Source organism: Caretta caretta, chromosome 11 (genome assembly GCF_965140235.1).
Source record: "Caretta caretta isolate rCarCar2 chromosome 11, rCarCar1.hap1, whole genome shotgun sequence".
Classification (NCBI taxonomy): domain Eukaryota; kingdom Metazoa; phylum Chordata; order Testudines; family Cheloniidae; genus Caretta; species Caretta caretta.
In genome coordinates, this window is record NC_134216.1 from 53,479,233 (window position 1) to 53,501,788 (window position 22,556).

The 22,556-nt window shown below is 36.5% G+C and overlaps 1 protein-coding gene across 4 annotated transcripts in view; it reads left to right on the forward strand.

Moving 5' to 3' along the window:
- Nucleotides 1–22,556, forward strand: part of MYO1B (myosin IB) — a 185,630-nt gene that overhangs the window by 128,546 nt on the left and 34,528 nt on the right. For all 4 annotated transcript variants that reach the window (XM_048869686.2, XM_048869682.2, XM_048869684.2 and 1 more), the window contains exons 13-20: nucleotides 89–154; nucleotides 12,603–12,707; nucleotides 15,343–15,405; nucleotides 17,335–17,535; nucleotides 19,784–20,010; nucleotides 20,959–21,159; nucleotides 21,648–21,741; nucleotides 22,374–22,523. In XM_048869686.2, coding sequence (XP_048725643.1) covers nucleotides 89–154; nucleotides 12,603–12,707; nucleotides 15,343–15,405; nucleotides 17,335–17,535; nucleotides 19,784–20,010; nucleotides 20,959–21,159; nucleotides 21,648–21,741; nucleotides 22,374–22,523 — 1,107 coding nt within the window. The remainder of the gene's footprint in view (nucleotides 1–88; nucleotides 155–12,602; nucleotides 12,708–15,342; nucleotides 15,406–17,334; nucleotides 17,536–19,783; nucleotides 20,011–20,958; nucleotides 21,160–21,647; nucleotides 21,742–22,373; nucleotides 22,524–22,556) is intronic.

Below are 22,556 nucleotides of genomic sequence, written 5' to 3' on the forward strand. Positions count from 1 at the left end.
CTAAACAATATGCCTATAAGGTGCATTTAACGTATCTTGACCACAAATGCTAAATATACAGAACAATAACTCAATCTTCTCTTAAAAGGCACAAACAAAAGTCAGAAAGAAGGTCATGGGAGTACTGGACATCTATGGCTTTGAAATTTTTGAGGTAAGTGCTTTAGAATACAATTTAAATAGAATTTTGCATATCTATAACAAACTTTACAGCTATTACTAAAGCTAAATCTAGTTGTTCATGTATGTGTAATCACAGTTTCACCTTCTGTAAGTTAAGTCTAGTGTGTCTTTCTAAGTACACACAATAAATGTAAACTGAAGTTAGGTGGTCATCTTAGTATGCCTTGCAATTATAGCACAAATTTATCAAAGCCAAATTGAATATGTTGCATTGATACAGCAGGTACCACTGAAAAGTAAATATTTACTATGGTACCATTCTGAACATAGGAAATATTGTGGTAATGTCCATGCTCTCATACAAAATTTGTCTATAGTACATGTTCTGTGTGTGGCCTTGAGGCTTCTTATAGATATCTGCAAAGAAGGTTCTTTTCCTTTACAAAAGAAGACATCTTTTCTGCTAGAACTAAAAATAAATTATATTTCATTTCATCTCAGTACACTTAAACACTTAGATTTTTTTGAAGTGTTTTTAAATGTACTATCAAAAGTTCTCAGTTATATCAAGTGAGTTAGCCTGATGCTGTTAGGTACAGAGATCATGACTGAATTGTTTATTCTGGCAAACTTTATTTCAGGAGATTTGAATATCTAGTTAAATATTGTACTCTAATGTTCCAGCTAAGAAACTATGGGGAAAAACATCTTGTCTATTTCCTCCTTTCCCACTTTCTCACAATTTCTCTAGGAGACCAGTAAGTGCAGTTACTCTCAATAGAAGGTAGGAACAATCCACCTGGATTTATCTCTTCCCAAAGAGGTTTTAAAATGTTACTTAGAAAGGGGAAGGTAGTATATGCTTCATTTCAGATATATAATGAATCAGAGTAGTCTAACAGTTTTGTAAAGAGAAGAGATATAGCTAATATTTGAAACAGGTTTTTACTCAAGAAGATAATATTTAGTTTCCTGAAGATATGAAGAAATTAGGAAAATGTACAGTATGGGATCAATCTAGAAGTAACTCTTAGTAGTAGGACTATTTGGAGATGGTGGTAGTTATATTCCTTTAGAAAGTTACACAGTAGAATGTTACTGTTGTTGGCAGAAATGTTGTTTTAACCAGCTGTGTATGTGCACTTGATTAAGTGTAGGGTGAGGGTGAGTTTAAAAATGCTGGAGTAAATCTGAGTTTGTGGACTGTCTATGGATTGTTAAATTGAATGCAAAGAAACAAGTTTTTTGTTGGTTTTTTTTTTTAAGAAGTTTGACATTAGAAAAATAAAGCCATAAAAACAAGTAGTTAGACGTAAGGACACAGTTTCATAGCAGCAAAATGGAAGACTACATGCTTTTTTCCTCTCAGATGTATATTGAACTATACTATAGTTTATAAAATGCTTAAAATAATAAATTTGAAAATGGAGCAAGTTTGTTCATTTAGTGTCCAATCCTACCAAATGCTGAGCAACCTCAACTTCTATTTAAGCAGATGGGAGAAAAAGTACTCTACCTCACGGGATTAAACTCATAGGGTGAAATTCACCGAGGTACACAGGGCAATCAAGAGTCATTTGCATCATGTAAGTGTCATAGTGGAACCACGAGATATACAGCTGTATATTAAGGGCATGATCCAATGCTCATTGAAGTCAATGGGAACCTTTCCATTAACAATGAGGAGTGTTGGGTCAGGTCCTAGTATATGGCTTAGATTGTGTAAATTCTAAATTTTAAATTGTAAGCTATCTAGGACTATTCTGTTCTATAGAGGTTTTTGTACTGCACTCATCACCATAGTATCTGAGTGACTTCCAGTAGTGTGTTAAGCAGTGTGACTACACATCTGTCATGTATTGTTCTTTCATCTTCTCCCTAAAGGAAGAAGTGTGTGCAGTAGTGTGTCTTGTTTTGGCAGTGTTTTTTATTTATTTATTAAACAAATATTTGTGTTGCTATGTGTTTGTATTAAAGAAGGCAGGGTTAAAGAACGTGCATTGCACTTGAAGCAGAAAGAGTTGAGGTTTGTGATGCTCCTTAATTCGTGGAAGAATTCATCCTGCAGTCATGATAGTTCTGTCTCCTCCACAGATAAGCTTTTCTCTTATTGTTGAGAGTGCCATTGTGACAGAGGAGTGAAGCTGTCAACTATAGTTGTCATCCAGGAGTATTAGATGGTCTTTTAGGTATCCTGGGCCCAGGCCTTTGGGCACTTGGAAGATAAGGACGAGACCTTGAGCTTGATTTGAAATTCTATTAAAAGCCAGCGGAGAGAGCAGAAAACAGGTGTGATGTGCCAGTTGTAGCCTGTGTTTCTGAGGAGATGTGCTGAGGAGATGCTGAAGGGACAACAAGTATCTCTTTGTTATGCATTTGTACAATGCCTAGCACAACGGGGTTCAGATCCCGGCCTGGGGCCACTATGATCAAATATTAATAATATCAAATTTAACTTCAGAAACCTTTCAGGAAACAAGGGTGGCTTGATATCAGAACTGAAGATGGTCAGGAAATTTTTCGATAGAATATTTTGCCATTGAAAAATGCTGATTAGTTGACAATGAAATGTTGTGGAAATGAGTCAACTTTGATGACTTTTTTTTTGGTAGGGTGAAGGTGTTCTGTTTTGAGCTTTTTGGAATGAAATGTTTTGATTTTTTTCCTTTTACAAAATAGTTTTTGGTTTATTTTGTATTTATGTAATATAAAATTTTAAAAAAATCAAAATTGGAACAAAACATTTCAGTTTTGTCAAAACAAAATGTTTCAATTGACCTGGTACTAATTTTTGTCCAGAATTTCATTTTCTGAGACATTTCAAAAAATTTTGTTCTGTTTTCTGTTTCAAAATTGTGTATTTTCCTTCAAAAAGACCAGTCCATTTCCCACCTGGCTCTTACTGGAACAAAATCCTAACACTGAAATTATTAAATTGGTAAACAGGTTTTAGTCAAACATTGTGCAGGTATAGTGGAATGTTTTTTATGGTCAGGTAAATGAATCTGCATGAAGTAAGTTCAATTAAATAACAAAGATATATAGCCTTTTTATAAATGATGGTACTGCACATGTGCAGTCAAAGACAATTAAGGAAATGCTTATAAGAAATGGTTGCATAAAAAAATCTAGCCACCATCAAACAAAAATACATATTGGTAAAACTAGTTATATATCAAATAGTAAACTAATCTGCTGTAATTGAATGAAATATTTTGTAATATATGCAGTACAATACATCGGATGAAGTGAGATAATCATCAGCAACATCTTTTATATTTTCTAGCTTAAATGGTACAGAGTTCTTCTTCTGGATGGATATTTTACAAATGGATTATTATACATGTAGAATTTTAGCTGACATATAGCTAATGGCAGTGAATTTACAGAGCTAATTATTATTCTTAGTATTTCCAGGAAGTGATTATAAATTCCCCTTAAGAACCAATTAGTACATGTTTTGTTATCTCTTAAATTAACATGCACCGTCTTGAAGGTTAGAACTACAGTAATGTACATGATGGATTTTGATGATAAAAGTGCATTGGGAGTGCCATTCCACCTGCAAACCTGTAACATAAATTTGAAACTTGATTCAGTGTGTTAAAAGTATAATTGCTTATTTTAAACTAATCTCAAACCAAATTAACTACCACTTGGGTTAGCATTAGTGCACCTTCTGTTGATTTGGATACCTTTTTAGACTGCCTTGTAAAAGTGCAGCATTAATCCACAAGATGTATTTTCTGTTGCATGTGTTTTCCTGTTTATCTTTAGTTAATGTACAAAATATAAATATGTGCTTTGTTACATTTATAAGATCAACTATATGAGAAATAATGGCAGGAAGGTGGAGGAGGAGAGATACGTGTTAGAAACTACAGGAGGCATGGTACTTATTTTTTTAACTTTTGCCCAACCATTGACAAACCAATATATTCTGTGTGTTTACTGATGAAGGATGAAATCCTGACCCCACTGAAGTCTATGACAAAACTTCCATTGACTTCAGCAGGGCACGGTTTCACCTCAAATGTTTAAATTGCCTATGAGGGCCTATGAGAGTATCAGACTAATTTGCTTGTAAAATGCTACCTGTTTAGATTCTAATTACAGTGCTTTTGGAATACCTTATCTGACAGTTCACTTCCATTGCTAAAATTTCCCTGGCTGATCATATTTTTCCTGTTAAAAAGTAATTTCTCTTATTCAGCATCACTGGGTTTAACTTTTCAAAATACAATGGAACTTTTCTGAAAATTTCTAATGATTTTTCTCCCAGCTCCCCCTATCTTCCTTTCGAGAAGTTTGAATATAAAGCTAGCTGGGTTGCTTCTTGGGGCTTTGTTCAGTTGATCGTGTTTGCACTGTGACAAAAACTGACTTGCTAAAACAAAACAGAATGTAGCAACTTTTCATTATTCTTTAGGCAATGTCTATCCATTTTTATATACTCAGTGTTGGCAGAAAAAGGAACTAAAAACATTTAAAATTCTGAGTGACTCCTCCCATAGCCATTCTTTCTGGGAATAAACCCCTATAGTCCTCTCTTGCAACCCATCATCTCTAGATTCTGCCCCTTACAGAAATGTCTGTGCAAATCCCTTCAATCTTAGCTCACAGAAGAAACCAGCTTGTGAAGTCAATGGAAAATATATGCCAGAGCAAAGACTTCGTTTCATGACAAGTCACAAATTCCAGGTTAAGGACCATTATAAAGCATGGAAAGTGTGGTGCTAATCTGATAACTGTGACTGGAGATGGAAGGAAATAGACAGGTATTTCCCCAAACACTAGACTGTGGTGTTGAAACCAGAATAAAATATTACCACCACATCATATTGTTCTCTTGGTTTCTCCAATTCAGTTAGAATAATTTACCAGGCTTTGCACAGGTGTCTTTAAAATCATGTGTCATCTGGACAGTATAATAGTGGTTGAATTAAAATCTGGACAAAACAGTCAACTCCAGAAAACTGCAACCTGTCCACATGGTAAATGACCCACCATCAGGACCAAATGAATATGCATGCACTTCAAACATCATATGATGATAGCTGAAAATTGAGCACCGTTGAGAGAGATGTGTAAATTCCCTAGCAATTTTCCCTTGAAATATTCTATCCAAACAGACTGCATGGCAACACAGTATTACCTGAAATCATGTAAGAAACATGCTCCTTTATACTTTGCTAGAAAGCATTTCACATTCAGCAGTTCTTCGTACAAGTAAGAGAGTCTGTGGCAGAGTACAAACGCTTAATTGGATGCTCTCAGAGAACTCTTTGGTTTCCACCATGAATGGCAGCTGATATTATGCTACCCACAAACAATTTTTTACCATTGTGACACCTTGATAATGGTCCCATCCATCATCACATAAAAAAATTAAGTTGGATTCACTTCTGTAAATGTAAATAATATAATTACATAAGCCATCATCCTGGCTTTAAACGTAGATAACATCTGTGCTGAGATAATGCCATAAGAAATGTAAAAGAAGATAATGTCATGATTGGCAACACGTCTTTCTTTATTAGAGTTGTATTTTCAATGAATGTTGGTTTTTTTTTTTAAGAGAAATGCTCAAATAAGAGGGTGAAGAATTATATTAAGGAAGGGTGGTTTTGTGTTTATAGCAGAGAAATAGGCTTCAGAAGATATGAGATCTATTCTCAGCTCCATCACAAGCTTTCTGACACCATGCCTAAGTCTCATAACTTGTCTTTGTCTAAGTTTCTCCCTCTGTAAAATCGGAACAATAACACCTACCTCTTGGTGGTTGTAGTGGAATGTGTTGGGCTCTTTAAGAGTAATTGCTGCTAGCCCAGATGATACAAGGACGTACTCCTTCAAAGAAAAGCAAGCTGGAAAATGTGGTACCAGAGGAGTCACGTGATTGCCAGGACTATGTAAGATGAAGCATGCTACTTAGGGAGAGTCCAGACACAGACAATGCCTGCAAGAAATTATTTCCTCACCACCTTTTATTCCCTTCAGGCCTCTAGATAGGCTTCCTCCAAATCCTTCCTTCACCTGAGCGCTCCCTAAATGAACCCCAAAGGCTTTTTTCCTGTATAGTCCTGGCAATGGCATGAGCCCTCTGATACTACACCTTCCAACAATCTCTCCTATGAACTACATCTCCCCACATGCTCTTCCATGAAGGCTTGAGTCCCAGTAACATCTAGGCTAATGGTGTCCACTTTTAAAGAGCCCAGCACACTTTGCTACAGTGGTATTGTGATTATGTTATGAGATCTCAATAGAGATACAGTTTTTTAAAATTTATTATGAGGTGGCTAGCTAATAGATGGAAGCATTGTATCAACAATTCACCTGAAAACACAACTTGTGTATATACTGTAAATATATAAATCTCAGTTCTAGATATAAATGTTTCATTTTTTATACATACACAAGTCTATTCTGATACCCATCAACAGAGAAAGGGTACTGAAAAATTGATTGCTGTGCTGGTGTATGTGTACTCAGCCAGTTGTGCAATCTACAGAGCAAAGCTCAATCAAGTATATAAGAGTAGAACGAAGTCTTAAATCTGTTGTTTATCATGTGCATCTGCTGGCTAGCTTTGTGAAAGTGGAACACACAACATGGTAAGCCCTACATAAAGAGTATTGCTTGTTCTTTGTTTTTTGGTTGGATTTCTAGATGTCAGAGAGGAGCTTTTAAAATACTTTTTATAAAATAACTGATTTACTGAATTTTAACTTTTTTTTTGGTTAAGAAATAATTGAAGCTCATTATGTAATATTCATCACTGCTGTAAAACATGTTGATTGCGTGCGTTTCATGGGTTACATCATAATTTTAAAGATGAGCAAAATATAGAATACAGAGAAACTCTGAGTGTGCTAAAGAGCTTTCCCCTAAAGCAGTGATTAGTTCCATGATGTGCAAATGGACCAACACTATTTAGTAGGTCCTAGAATCTGTGATTCTAGGATTAATTTGCTAACCTGTGTTTGTGATGTGATTATATCTGAGTTTTCTTTGTGTAACACACACACGTTATGTTTGTTGGAGACACAGTTGATTCTTGCCCCTCCCACTCACTACTTGGTTTTAGCCTGCATATGCCAAAAAATGCAGATGAGAACAAGATGTGTTCAGTGGGCCTGAGTATCTTCCTTCGCCCCTGAAATCATTGGGTGTTTTGTCATTGACATTAATAGGAGCAGGGGCAGGCCCAGTTAACTGACTGTGGGAAATGTGAAATCCATGTGATTTGGGCGTATGTTGTTGTTACTGCTTTAATTATACATTTTGGTGTAACTGATGAATGGGAATTATATTTTGGAAGTTTTGTGACTACGGATATCTGAAATATGTACATTTAAATGTCATGCTTCTAGGGTTCTTTGCCTAGAGAGATATTTTTACAGAAATATGTGCGCTTAAAATCTGCTTTCCATGAGCATTTTTTCCGTAAAGTTTGATCACGTGAATGTTCATGAAAGTGAACACAAAAGTGGGACCATAGGGAATTCATCTTGACATCCAAGTAAAAATTTGTGGACATGTTTTGTGGAATTTGTCAAACTCTTTTAGCAATACTGTGGTAGTGTAGTTTTTCCCCTCTCAAAGAAAAAGTCCAGGGTTTTTAAAAAATCAACAGTTGTATTGATAGATGTGTTATAAACACACAACAGTCTGTATAGAGCTTCTCTACAGTGTCCACCACCAGAGTATATAAGCTTTTCCCAGGGAAACTTCAATCCCTAAAGGACTTCAGGGAATAAATACTGAACAACAAATACCTGTGGAAACTTCTCAGGGGTGAAAAAGTTAGATTGTTCTGACCTTAATTGCATGTAAACAACCATTTTCTGTGGCAGGAAGAAATGATATCTCTTTCATCCCTTTCCCTCTTATTTGCATTCTTATGGCAACATTCCCACCTTCCTAGTATCTATATTATGTAGTTCCTCCTTTACAAATCAAGTCTCACTTGCACATCTGTTAAAATCTCCATCCTTCCAGCAGGACCTCACATCTGGATATAGGTTAAATCTTCAGGCCTACTGCTTGGTTCATCACGTCATTCCTTTCAGTGAACCAAGCATCTAGGCTTTCCTTTATGGTTTCCCTTCCCAGCTCTTTTTCCTCTGCAATTTTTGGCAGTAGCCTACACTGGTTGCCAGAGCTGCCCTGGATCCTCCACCTACCGTGAGGAGGGGGGTACGCTTTTTGATGTTTAAGTTGGGGCAGAGGAGCTGTGGTACAGATAAAAGGAATTACACATTTTTGGGAGTGTAAGAGACCAGAATTCAGTTACCTGCTACTTTAAAAAAAAAATTAACTAATATGTTAATTTTAAAGGAGCCAGTTCTGTTGCTTTGGATACAAGCTGGCACAATTCTGAACTTTTTTTTTTTAAAGTTCAACTTTCCTATAAAGTAGTCTTGTTTGTGTACTATTGTGTTTTATGTATTAAAACAAACAAACAAAACCTTTTTGAAATTTAACAGTCTGGGGAGTGTGTGTGGGGAGAAGATCTTCTAAGGCACAAATGTGGGTTAGACATCCAACTCTCATTGACTTTCAATGGGAGTTAGGCAGCTAACTGTCCTTGGTTCCTTTGAAAAATTTCTCTTGTAGTGTACCTCAAAAATAGACACACATGTTGCCTATGATGAGGGAAAATGTGATAGTATAAAATAATTTGATAGAAGAATATCCCCTCTCTTTATAATCTGTAGCAACTCCTTTAATTAAGAAAGTAGCCTGTATTGTCTTCAACAGGAGTACAAAGCTTGTCTTGTTTCGCCATTGCTTCTAGCTTAACCCCATCTTCATAGTGCTGGTAGAAATCATAGGTGCAGTTATTTTTACATCTACATTTTCATGGTGAGTTGCCATAATATACCTGAAATACTCCTGCAAATCCTGTCTAAACCTATCAATGTCTTTCCTGCTTTTACTAATCTGACAACCATTTTCAGTTTAGCCATTCCAAGGCATTTCTGCCTGAGGCCACTCTGTAAACTTTGCTTCAATTAACTCTTTTTGGTAAAAATCTCATTCTTTTGTGTCTTGTTTGTGGTATCTACTCAAGCCAATATCCTTTTAGGTCAATATCCTTTTAGCCAGTTGTAGTTGGTTTGTTTGGGTAGAATTTCAGACAACTGTGAAAAGAAATGTCTTTCCTCAAAGTATAACTTAGATTAACTTAAAAAAAACAAAACTTGATGTATGTCTGTAGTTGCAGTTATCTTGTATTAATAGTCACTAGTGCTTGTGGAAGTTCAAGTACACTTTCTCTTGTATCCTTTATTGTAATTTAAATTTTAGCCATTGACTCGGTCATACGCGCAAATGTCAATAATAATAAAGATGTCCTGTTTAAATTGATTGCTAGAGTGGCAAAATCAAGTATCTTGATGGTTTTAAATAAAATTTAATTTTCTATTTTTGGTGATTTGCAAAGGAAAAAAATATGTAGATTTTTGGGTTTGCTTTTCTTTAACAGACAATCAATATGATGGATTTTAAAAAAAGTAAATCTGAAAAATGTTTCAATGTGTGAATAATAATAAACATTTTATATATGTAACATACACACACTTTTAGTCAGTAGAATTTAGTACTAATCACTTTTCCATATGGAGATGCGTATATTAAGGATTATGGAATACAGTTTGTGAACTAAAAGTCCTGTCTTTGTCTTTGTAAAAGGACAAAAATAATCCCTCAGGAAGAACATTCTTTTGGTGGTGCATAGGGTTACCTGACTTGGGGATATGGTCTGTATCTCATCACTGTTTTGGCCAAGGAGATATGTCAGTTTGACTCTGTTCTCCTCAAAGACATCACTCTTGATATATTTAGTTTATCTACATATGTCAAACTTTTACCCATTCTTCCTTAAATGCTCCTTACCCTGTAACAAGATTTATCGATTAATGGTCATAGGGTCATATATGTGACTGTCCAAGTCAAATGCTGCTCACTGACTAGAGAGAAGTTTAGCATGGGAGAACTCCTGTTTTAGGTCACGTTGCCAAGTAACTGAAATAACTATGCATGCATCTCTACATAGGTAACATTTAACATTCATACTGCATTTTACATCTTCAGTGTGATGTACAAACATGAATCTATATCCAGCTATAGAAATGTAAACGAAAAGATGCCACTGTACTACTGTGTTTATATCTGTCAGCACTCATTCAGTGTAGCTTTGTATACTGTAGTGCTACAGAAATTGTATAAGGACTGATTGCAATTTATGTAATTTGTCTTTTTGAAACAGAATGCAGTAAGTATGACTTGTTTGCAGTGTAGTTTTTATGCATGCTACATTTTTAAACTTCTCTTCTAGAGCTATGAAAAATTTCCAAACCCTGATCTGTAATTAAGCTTTGAAGGACGTCAGGATCTGAAGGGGCTGCAGAAAAAAATTGGGTATGTCTACACGGCAACTAGACACCCATGACTGGCCTGTACCAGGCGACTTGGAGTCACAGGGCTCAGCCTGTAGGGCTGTTTCATTGTTGTGTGAATTTCTGGGCTCGGGCTGGAGTCAGGGCTGGAGTCCAGGCTATCGGACCCTGTGAGGTGGGTGGGAAGGTCGTAGAGTTAGCCCAAACCGGGAAGTCTACACAGCAATAAAACAGCCCCCCAGCCTGAGCCCGGCAAGCTGGAGTTGGCTGGCATTGGCCAGCTACAAGTGTCTAGTTGCTATGTAGACATAGCCTGAGAGATCAGCTTTGATTTTGCTTTAGCTTAAACCCAAGTTGATATAGGTAACTATGCTACTTCAGGTTTCAGAGTAACAGCCGTGTTAGTCTGTATTCGCAAAGAGAAAAGGAGTACTTGTGGCACCTTAGAGACTAACCAATTTATTTGTAAGGAGAGTGATCACTTTACATAAGCTATTACCAGCAGGAGAGTGGGGTGGGGGGAGAGAAAACCTTTTGTCGTGATAAACACCCATTTTTTCATGATTTGTGTGTATAAAAACAAACATCTTCTGTATTTTCCACAGTATGCATCTGATGAAGTGAGCTGTAGCTCACGAAAGCTTATGCTCAAATAAATTGGTTAGTCTCTAAGGTGCCACAAGTACTCCTTTTCTTTATGCTACTTCAGCTTTTCCTAATCTGCTTGAGTGTGTTCTTAATCATGGTTTTAGTGTTTTAGCAGCTAGTTGATTAAACTGATGTTTAAAAAATTGCAGGTTTTTTTATTATCAAGAAATTTGTAAGTGTAACTTCAGCTTCATAGGTATTGTGCAGCAGATTTGTTGACAGGTGTAACTTCATGGTTTAGTTTGTTACGCAAATATCAGTCCTCCAAAATAACCAGAGACATAGCCATATTAGTAAAAAAGTAACATGTTGGAATGTCTTTAATTAAGAAGGAAAGAACAGTAGTAATAACTAAAACTACTTTTACATAATTGTAAGTAAAATCGCTCTAATAGATATGCATATTCAAGGTGTTAATGAGTTATGAACACTTACTAAGGAGAAAATAGAGCCTAGAATGTGTCTTTTTGTTAATAAACACATTTTAAGCATGTATCAGAAAATGTGTAACTGGACATTGGTTGCCCTGATTTTAAGATAATTGGAATAAAGATATAAGCTAAAACCTTTTAGAGTGAAATCCTGGCCCCTTGGAATTCAGTGGCAGTTATACCAATGACTTCAATGGAGCTGCAATTTCATCCATAGTATTTAGGAACTTGTCCTAATGATAGCTTCGCAGAGTCTGAAATGTATTATTTTGGAAATGTACTGTGGTGATATCCAAAATATGACATTCTGTAGTTTGATATGTACCACAGTGCCTCTGAGTGGCCACACACCCTGCTAATCAGAATCCATAGGGAAATGTAATATTTCATTTACTATGGACCTTATAACAATACTGATAATACACTTGTTTTACTTTTATATCTGCTCTCTCAAGCAATACTGGTTAGTCAGTAAATGCAAAGGCACATCAGTTTTTTTAAAAAACCATAATGTTAGAGAGTAGACTGACATCTATATTTTGCTGTGCAGGGTGTAGGGGTTTCATGGTTTTATGTTTCAGAGCCTGCAGAAACTTCCCTTTAGGTGCTCCCAATGTACCACATGCTAGGAGTGGGTTGTTCAGGGGGAAGTCTTCTCTACATGGTCTCTGCTCTGGCATCATGGGAAATGGCCACATCATATTATAATAGCTCCATATTATCACCCCACCCTGAGGAAATGATGAGGAAACACCATAAGTCAAACTTGCAGTCCCTCATAGTGGGGAAAATCACATGAGAAGATTTGATCCTAAATTTTGAAATTATAATCCATTTTTAACAATGTATACATGGAAATGCCACCTTTAAAACCAGAGAGTAAACCAATAAAGCTGCTTGTAGACTCAAGGCCTTTGCCGTAACTTACTCCAACTGAATTCCAGAGCATGTTACATGCAACAAATGAACAGAAATGTGTTGATTTGTTTTACAGGACAACAGCTTTGAGCAGTTCATTATTAACTATTGTAATGAGAAGCTGCAGCAGATCTTCATTGAACTCACCCTAAAAGAAGAACAGGAGGAATACATACGAGAGGTAATGTTCAAATTCATTTGTTTGTATGATCACTTCTTACTCACTCACCAATACACACCTTTTCCGGGCACAGTACCCAGAGCTCTCTTTCTGAACCTGAGCCTGCCATGGAGAGTAGCACTGTTTGTTGCCATCTGCTATCATAGTTCCCAAGGTAACTGCACCTCTGATCCCCGCGATAGGTCTCAAACCTCTGTTACCTTTCTCAGGGCAGAGTCCCATGACCCATTCCCTTCTAGACTGGGGATTTAGGCTATGGTTCATTGTGATCACCTTAGCAGATTTAATGGTAGTTCACTACCTGCAGCCCTGTCCTCTGAGAGATGACAGGGTTATACAGTGACCAACCACCCTTCATAAAGCAAAGTATTATTTATTCAGAGCAAAAGTGTTACAGAGAAAATATACCTTAAAAAACAAACAGCTTATATGCAGGTCTGGCTTACAAAGTGTCGTGCATCTTCCACATGGAGACCCTGGTGCAGGTTCAGAGACCTTCATGTCCTCTCACAGGGCCTGTCCCTCTCGTCAGTCTCATGATAGCTCTGTAAAAGTGTGTGTGTGTGTATCTCTCTATGTCTGACACAGGACTCCTACATCCCCCAGTGTCAGGCTGGTCACTTGATACAGTTTTCAGTCTTTTGACTGGCCTCTTGAACCAGTCTATGCAATTTTCCCAGGAAACCCTTTAGCTCCCTCATAGAGCTAAAATACAAAAGAAAATGCACTTTTATTTCACGGTATAATCTTGTCGGCCGTAAAATACACTGAACTTTCAAATAGATGCATTCTTAGTGACAGATGAGTGATAGTTCTAAGGTCAGTAAGGTGGATGAAATGGGATGAAGTGTGGTGGAAATAATTGCATATAGATTTCTCTGAGGGTATGTCTAAATCAGTGGTTCTTTACCAGCGGTCTGGGGACCCCTGGGGGGCCGCAAGTAGGTTTCAGAGGGTCCGTCAAAATAAAGCCGAGAACAGGGCTGGCATTAGATTTGCTGGATCTCAGGACAGAAAGCTGAAGCCCAAGTCCCGTCGCCTGGGGTTGAAGCTGAAGCCCAAGCAACTTAAGCTTCGTGGGGCCACAGGCAATTGCTCTGCTTGCTGCCCCCTAGCGCTGGTCCTGCCTTTTTATCTGCTGGTTACACAGAGAAACGGTGGTTGTGGCACAGGTGGACGGTGGAGTTTTTATAGCATGTTGGGGGGGGGGTGCCTCGGAAATAAAAATGTTGAGAACCCCATGTCTAAACAACAAAACCATCCCCCGAGAGTGAGTCTCAGAGCCTGCCAACTGATTTGGTCTTGCGCTGCGAGGCGAAAAATAGTCTCGACGACCAGGGTTGGGTTGGAGCCTGGGTTCTGAGACCCTTCCCCCTTGCAAGGTTGCAGAGCCCGGGCTCCAACCCGAGCCCCAACAGCTACGCTGCTATTTTTAGCCCTGCAGTACAAGCCTTGTGATTCCGAGTCCGTTGACTGGGCTCTGAGACTTGCTGCTGCGGGTCTTTGTTTGCTCTGTAGACATGCCCTTAGTTTTCTGCTGTGAGTTCTTACAATGAGCCATACATGCTATTTTAAGAATAAATTGTGAAGATGAGTTTTGGAGCCTAAATTACTATGGTTTGGTGGTGTACAGTGGTTGTGCCTAAAGTTACAAAGTTTTTATTGATTCTAGCAATATTCCGTACTACTATATGTATAGGTCATGGGAAATATCTTTCAAAATTGTAGAAACTTGTGTGCTGTCTGTATTCAGATTGAATGGCACTATTGTGTTGTGTAAATGTTTTTGAAAATTGGGTAGACTTTCTTCCTGCCTTATAATCACGAAGGCAATGTGGAGCTTTGACAAACCCTTTTTTTTTTTTTTTTGCATTGATTGGTCAAGCACTTTGAAAGATAATTACTGTAATTTACTTTATGAATTAAATTTCAACCTCTCTGAAAAAACTAAAATATTAGATGTTACTCTAGAATACAAATTAAGTATGGAATTGAAATGCTTGTATTTTTACTTTGTACATTTGGCTGTATCCTTCCAAGTCTGAAACTCTCTTGGTTTTTTCTGTCATTCATTGTCATCTGGTGTAGGACTATTATTCCATACTTGGAAGTTCTATTCTTGATTTTAACATGTTAATTTTTTTCAAATATCTGAATAACAGCCAGACTCAGTGGGTTTTTCAGATGATCTCATCTAAATTTAGCCTTTTTTTTTTTTTTTGGTCCTGAATGAAAATTAAGAACAGAAAAATCTTGGTCTTAGATTTTTGTACTGAAATTATGACTTATTTCCTTATAAACATTGCAAGTCTACACAAAGCATTACTGACCCAAGGCCTTGCTGTATAAAATTTTGGCTTGTTTCCAATGGAGTGCATGGGAAATTGACACAGATTGAAGAAGGGAATGGAAAGCAAGTCTGGAAACCATTCAAGGGCATTCATTTTGGCCAAATAATGTTAGTGGTAGATTGCATTTTTTTTAAATAAAATGTTAGGGTCCCAAAATCTACATATATAGGGCTGACTTTTAAAAGGGTATTTTAATAAATAGGAATGCAATAAAAACATGCCAATAGAGAGAACTCCTGCAGTTATTTCTCTGTTCATATATTATATGCTTTTTGTTTTTATAGGATATTGAATGGACTCACATTGAATATTTCAACAATGCCATAATTTGTGACCTAATAGAAAATGTAAGTTGCAATTACTACTTTCAAAGATTTTGCCTTTGTGAATTCTTCTTCTAAAATTTGAATTAAAATTTGAAAATTAAGATGCCTGAAATAGAAATGATATCGTAACTGCGTTGAGTTAAAATTAGTTTGTAATGAGAGCTTTTTAGCATATTGATTTCAGAAACAAGTGACCCTCTGACTTTGTATTAAATTACAGTTCACTTATTTTATTATACTAAAGAGCTAGCATATTTCAGAAGTGTGGAATGGACAAAGATAGAGTTTATGTGTCATTGCATTTTCTCTTATAGATGTGTGCAGCACTTATTAGTGAGATAACAAAAATACATTATCAGTTTATTTCACATAATCAATGTTTTGATGCAGTGCTGCTTTTATTAAAAGACATCAGGAGCAGCTGCCAGTTGTGCTGTAAATAACTTTTTCTTTTGAATGGTAACCAGGCAACTCAGTTATTGAGTCATTGTATGCTTCTGATACAGCTTGTACTTGTACTTAATCACAGTAGTTCCTGTTGATTTAACACACATTATGTTTCACATCATGCTAGTTCCTTAACAACAATGCAAATTGAAACATTGTTTAACCAATAATACAAAATGCATGCTAGCTTTGCCCATAAATTGATTACCTTACCTCTTTTTGAGTGGAAGGCTATAGATTAGCCTCTTATATAAATGAAATAGGAGAATGACGTTTAGGTTGAAAGTTAAAAGTGCAAGTCAGAAGACTCAAATCTGAAGAATGCGCATTCAGAAATACAGAAACCACATGTGTGCTGGGGAGAAGGGGTGAGGAAAATGGGAACTGGACAGATTTTGAGTTGTTGTGAAGAAGGGCCCATTTTCTAGGTCGCACACTTTAAATGTTGATTAACATACTGTGAATGGTTAGTGCATCATCTTCAAAAGTTCATAAGTGTGAATGTGGAGATTGTGTATTCTAGTCAAGTGAAATAAGTCACTATACTGGGAGTAGGGGGACTGGCTGGGGTTCAATTCCTAGGTCTGCTGCTGACCTGTTATGTGACTTGGAACTCTATATTCCATCTGTAAAATCGGGAGACACCTTTCTTTATGAAGTGCTTTGAGCACTATATAGGAGTTTGTTAGTATTATCACGTTTCAGAGTAGCAGCCATGTTAGTTTGTATTCGCAAAAAGAAAAGGAGTACTTGTGGCACCTCAGAGACTAACAAATTTATTGTCTCTAAGGTGCCACAAGTAATCCTTTTCTTTTTAGTATTATCAATTAATTAAAAAACACTTTCACACTGAGGTGTGTTCACAGTTGGCTTTTACAGGTCCTGCTCTACCAGAGTCAATGGAATTTTACTGCTCACACTGGGGGTGAATTTAGATGTAAGAGCTGAATTAGCTCGCAATGAAGAATTCAATCGTAAATTTGAACTTGTGAAAATGTCATTTTGAAAAAAAAAACATATGCAAAAATTAATTTTTTTCTTTGAGACAAAACCTGTTTTTTTCCCATATGCTCAGGTGTCTTGAAAATGGTTGAACAAGTTTTCTTCACAGTTTCAAAATAAAATTCAGGTTTAAGCTGATATCAAGCTTGCGAACTGTGTGTCCAAAAAGAAGAATTTTGAGAAAGTTACAAATGGCTAAAAAGAGGGGTTCAGAATGGAATGGCTTCTTGGCTCCTAATTAAAACTCAGCTGTAATGTGGAGGTTGGAAATTTGGAAAGCCAATTGCAAAGTTCTGACTTATTAATGGGTCTGAACAACAGCAGAAAATACACTAATATGGCTGATCTTTACTTCTGACTTCTGCATTTCTATGTATATTTTGATTAAGTAAAGTTCAATTTTAGTTACTGTTTGTATAAGTTAGCACAATGTTATTTATCTCCATAAAAAGATAAAAACAATGCATTAAGGAAAGAAGGAAATTTGTTTTTAAACTACAGAATCAAACTGGAATTCTGGCTATGCTAGATGAAGAATGTCTGAGGCCAGGCACAGTTACCGATGACACCTTTTTAGAGAAACTGAACCAAATCTGTGCCACTCATCAGCACTTTGAGAGTAGGATGAGCAAGTGTTCACGTTTTCTGAATGATACATCGCTGCCTCACAGTTGCTTTAGAATTCAGCATTATGCTGGCAAGGTACTGTATTGAAATAACATCCCCATAGCTTGATCTGTGTTTTTTGCATGTGAGGCCAAACTGCATGGGCTCCAGGTTTGGGAAGCGAAACAATGCTATATTCTTTTAAATAATAAATGAGGATACAATGAAGGAATGATGTGGAAGCTTGAAGTTGTCTCAGTCAAATGCAGAATATAAAGTAAAATTACTTCTATATTTTTTAATCTTCCTATTAATGAACTAGTGACAAGTTAATTATTTGACAGTGTATTTAATTTTTGAGGATTCATCCTGCACTCATTGAGGTCAATGGCAAAACTCGTGTTGACTTAATCACTGAAAGTGTATAGTTTGTGAAACCAAAAATGTCCTGTTTGGAGATGCAAAGATGAACACACATTTGAAGGTGACATGTTGTCTTGAAAATAGGTTTGCTATCACTGAAATGGCTAATACTCTGAGAAAGTGGAGTTCTTATAAATTTGAGGGTAGCCGAGTTTATTTTGAAGTCTTGTTTGTTTAGACAGATGGAAGATAAAGCGCTACAGAAGGCTTGGAAATGTATTTTGCTTTTTACTAAGATAAACAGCATGAATAAATACAGGCCTCACAGTTTGAAGTTCTTGATATTTTCTTTGCATATAACTTTCTTTTTAAAAATCATGATCATTACATTAGCTAAGATAAGACAATCAGTGACAGACTAGGCCACTGATCTGAACCTGAAAAATCATTCCTTTCAGGGCATGAGTGAAGGTTTGGACAGGTTTAAAAAAAAATTCACCCATCATTGGTTAGAACAATGTATTTATCCTTTTTAACATTATTTTAACTTCTCACCAGTCTGTGTATCACAAACTTGACGTCACAGTTATGTCTCTTAGTCCGTAGCAGTAAAGTTGCTGGGAGCAGGGTTTCCCCGAACTGGCATAGTAGATAGCCTAGTGACATTTATATTTTGTGTTTGATGGTTATATTTTGTATTGGATTGTAATCTGCCCTAGAATACTATTTAAGGCATTTTAATTTGTTTTTTAATTTGATTAGAGATAACTCTCGACACTCAGCATGGGATTAGGGCAGATGATATGTCTGCACTAGCAGCCAATGAGTCCTCATTTGTTCTGACATTTACTAACTGGGCAGAAAGTTCAGTCGGTACATACTATTTTGGCATTGTTTTTCCATGCCCAGTTGAAGACAATTTTGATCACTAACGAAAGTTGGTGACTTTTTTGCCTCAAAATATAATTATTTAAATTACTTTGTATGTTTTTCAGTAGTAATGCCTGCCAATATTTTCCGTATCAATTACATTCAGAAATGCATTTTGTAAAGGAAAACGAAATGTTTCCAGTCACTTGATCCACTGTAAAATATGGCAACAACATTAATATTTAGTTTTTATTAAATGTAATATAGACATAAAAATAAATGAAATCATGAAACTGAAGGCATCTGTATTATCGATGAGATCATATGCCAAGATATTAAAGACTAAAAAAGAAGGCAACCCAAAAACTGGAATATTCTCCTATGGAGAGATGGGTAAAGCTCTTCTGGAGGCTTCCTGTGTCTGCAAGTGCAGCTCAGATCTTCCTGTGCATGCATGTCATCAGGCTGTTTTCCATGTAAGAATTATTTTTAAAATGTCAGCCCCCTGGGGAGTATACAGCTAACTAGTACATATCAACTGAGATTTAGGAATTTTATTGTGTAATTTTTAATATTATTTTGAACTGCTGTTTTACTTAAGTAAACTTAAATAAATGTGGTTGGTTGGTTGGCTATTTTGGAATGGTTTTTTTGGTATAGTGATTTAAAACAATAGGAAATAATCACTGCATTTTTCCAAAGCGAGAAATTATTAATCTGGCTGGAGTGGGAGAGTTTGTTGGCGTGTTAGTTGGGTGAGGAGGCTTATCAAGTTCCCAGGCCATCACTAAAGAATATTAGTTTCTGTTAAATATTTTGACTAGTGTTGGCTGAAAATTTACTTTTTTTTTTTAAACAGAAATCTTTACGGAAAATGACCATATTGTTCAAAACATTTTAGGCTTTTATTGAAAAGTCAAAAACCTCCAACAAAGTTGTTCGTTTGTGTTATGAACATTCAAAAAAATGTTGAGAAAAATTTCGGGGTTGGTTTTTTTTTTGGAAAATATCATATGGTTACGGGGAGAGGAGGGACTTCCTGACCAGCTCTAATTTTGACCTATATTATATCCCAAAATATCAGTCAATGAGATTCTTCTATGTTGTTTAGGTTATGTACCAGGTAGAAGGATTTGTTGACAAGAATAATGATCTACTCTACCGTGACCTCTCCCAGGCCATGTGGAAGGCCAACCACTCCCTCATTAAAGCATTATTCCCAGAAGGTAACCCTGCCAAGATTAATCTAAAGAGACCCCCAACAGCAGGTTCACAATTCAAGGCTTCTGTAGCTACTCTGATGAAGAACTTGCAGACAAAAAATCCAAACTATATTAGGTAAGTTATTCTTTGATAGCTTTTAAAAAATGATAATGGATATGTCTGCCTTTAACCAAATGTGATAGCAAAAAACCAGACAATGGATGGCTCCAGAGAGTAGTTCAAGAGATAATGAAACCTCTCTCTTGTAGCTCATTGATGTAAATTCAGTCCAGGTGAGCAGTGACTTAAAATTGTTATTCTGTTCTGCTTGTTCAATTGTCTATATGAAATGAGTTGGTGGTTTTAGTGCACTTCCCCAAATCCTCCACTAGAGCTGGCATTAACAGGAGTCTGGGCATTCTTGGAGAGTTCATAGGATGAATTGGCCAAGAAATGCAACTGCTCCCTTACTCTTGTAGAGTCAAGGGTGGGGCACGTTGGTAGGGACAGTGTGAGGAAGCTTGCATTGGTGCTGTCTATACCACATAATTGTTTATGGATAAATAGGACTTCATTCTAACATCTCTTGCACAAGGAGGCCATTAAACAAAAGAGTGTAAATGGAAAAAAAACCCAGAGAAACTGAATAAAATTATGGTCCTAATTTAGCAAAGTGCATAAGCACATGCTTAGGTTTTAAGAACTCGAATAGTGCTATTGACTTCAGAGGGGCTATTTATGTGCTTAAAGTTAGTTAAATACTTAAGTGTTTTTCTGGATCATAGCCTGTCTGCATATCTCACTGGGTTGTAATTGTGTATGCATTGAATTTGGTACATCAGCAATTCATGTGTACATAGTAAATATTTTAGAATGGCAAGTTTTGTTTCATTGTAGGTTTTTAGGAAATGAAATTTGAAAATGGGGTGCTATTCATATCCAATGCACTTATGTAAATTAAACATGAACTAATATCTGATCGTGCCTGGCTTGTAAAATTTAAACTATTGTATTGTACATGTAAAGTTATTATGTTATAAACAAGTATTCCTACAAAATGTGGAATATTGTTTCAATTTCCAGATGCATCAAGCCCAATGACAAAAAAGCTGCACATATCTTCAATGAAGCGCTAGTGTGTCACCAGGTCCGGTACCTAGGTCTCCTAGAGAATGTCCGGGTTAGAAGGGCAGGCTATGCGTTCAGACAGCCTTATGAGCTTTGTCTAGAAAGGTACAAGATGCTTTGTAAGCAGACCTGGCCTCACTGGAGAGGACCTGCTAGGTAAGAAAAACATTGGTATTCTTATTCCTTCATAGCTCAGTGGAGGTCAGTCAAAGATTAACTTGTCTTGGAAATTAGAAAATATGTGGCTATTTATATCTCAAAATAACTCATTTACTGTCTTGTTACCACTGTAAAAATTCATTTACAATACAATACAATACAATCTTGTCCAGTTTAATTCACTCCTTTTCTTCAACCAACATTAGGATTGGATTGCATCACTGGCACTGTTTAATGGTAATTGTTCCCTTTGTACACAAATTGCTCCATACCCTTCCAAATATGATTCTTGTGTCTAGAGTTTAATAAAAAAAAAATGAATAAAAGAGTTACATTTCCGTTCTTCTCATATTAAACACTAAGGATTTAAAACATCCTTTAACATGCTGCCTATTAATTTGTGTGTGTGTAAACTCTAAGTAGTATGTATGTTTTGGTCTGAAGAGTTTTAAATATATCACAAGAAGCTTATTTTCTTCTCTTAGGGCTGGTGTAGAGGTACTGTTCAACGAATTGGAAATCCCTGAGGAAGAATATTCCTTTGGCCGATCAAAGATATTCATCCGCAACCCAAGAACGGTGTGTGAACAAATCTTTTCCACCATAGAATCAAAGACTGTGCTGTTTGCGGGGGAGGGCATGGGGTGTTGCAGACCTGGCATTAAATAAATAAAATTGAGCCAGGCTGCTGAGGGGTGCACTTTAAACTCTCTCTTTCCAAAGTTGCTGCTCTCTGATTATGATAGTGCCCACCTTTTTCAGACTGCTTTTTAAGCACTAATCAAAGAGCAGCTTGCATGATGATTACCCATCAATAATGCTGAAGAATTTGCTGGATGACAAGTGCAGGTTTCGCCAAACACAATGCTCTGGTACTAGAATGATAAACATTGTATAGAAATTAAAGTGATTAATTGCAGGCTTATAAGAAGGCATTAAAAATAAACCTAAGTGAGGCTGAGAGGGAATTAAAAGCCTATGAAGGTAATTGTCAGCAACAGTCCAATATCTAATGTAGTCTTCATCCACTGAATAACCTCAGGATGTAAGGCATCAATACCGCATTTATGTGCCATGTACAGTAATCATGATCCAGCCAAAGATTTCTCAAGAGGCGAAGCATGGGATTCAGGGAATTGATCCCTTTTTGTTATCCTAATTACGCTTTTCTGTTTTTCTGTCTTTTATTTATTTTTATTTTTTTAACTCAGCTCTTCAAATTAGAAGACCTGAGAAAGCAACGTCTAGAGGACTTGGCCACACTCATTCAGAAGATTTACAGAGGTTGGAAATGTCGGACACGTTTCCTTTTAATGAAACGGAGCCAGATTGTGATTGCTTCCTGGTACAGGAGATATGCAGTAAGATGCAAATTTTATTAAACAGGGATTTCT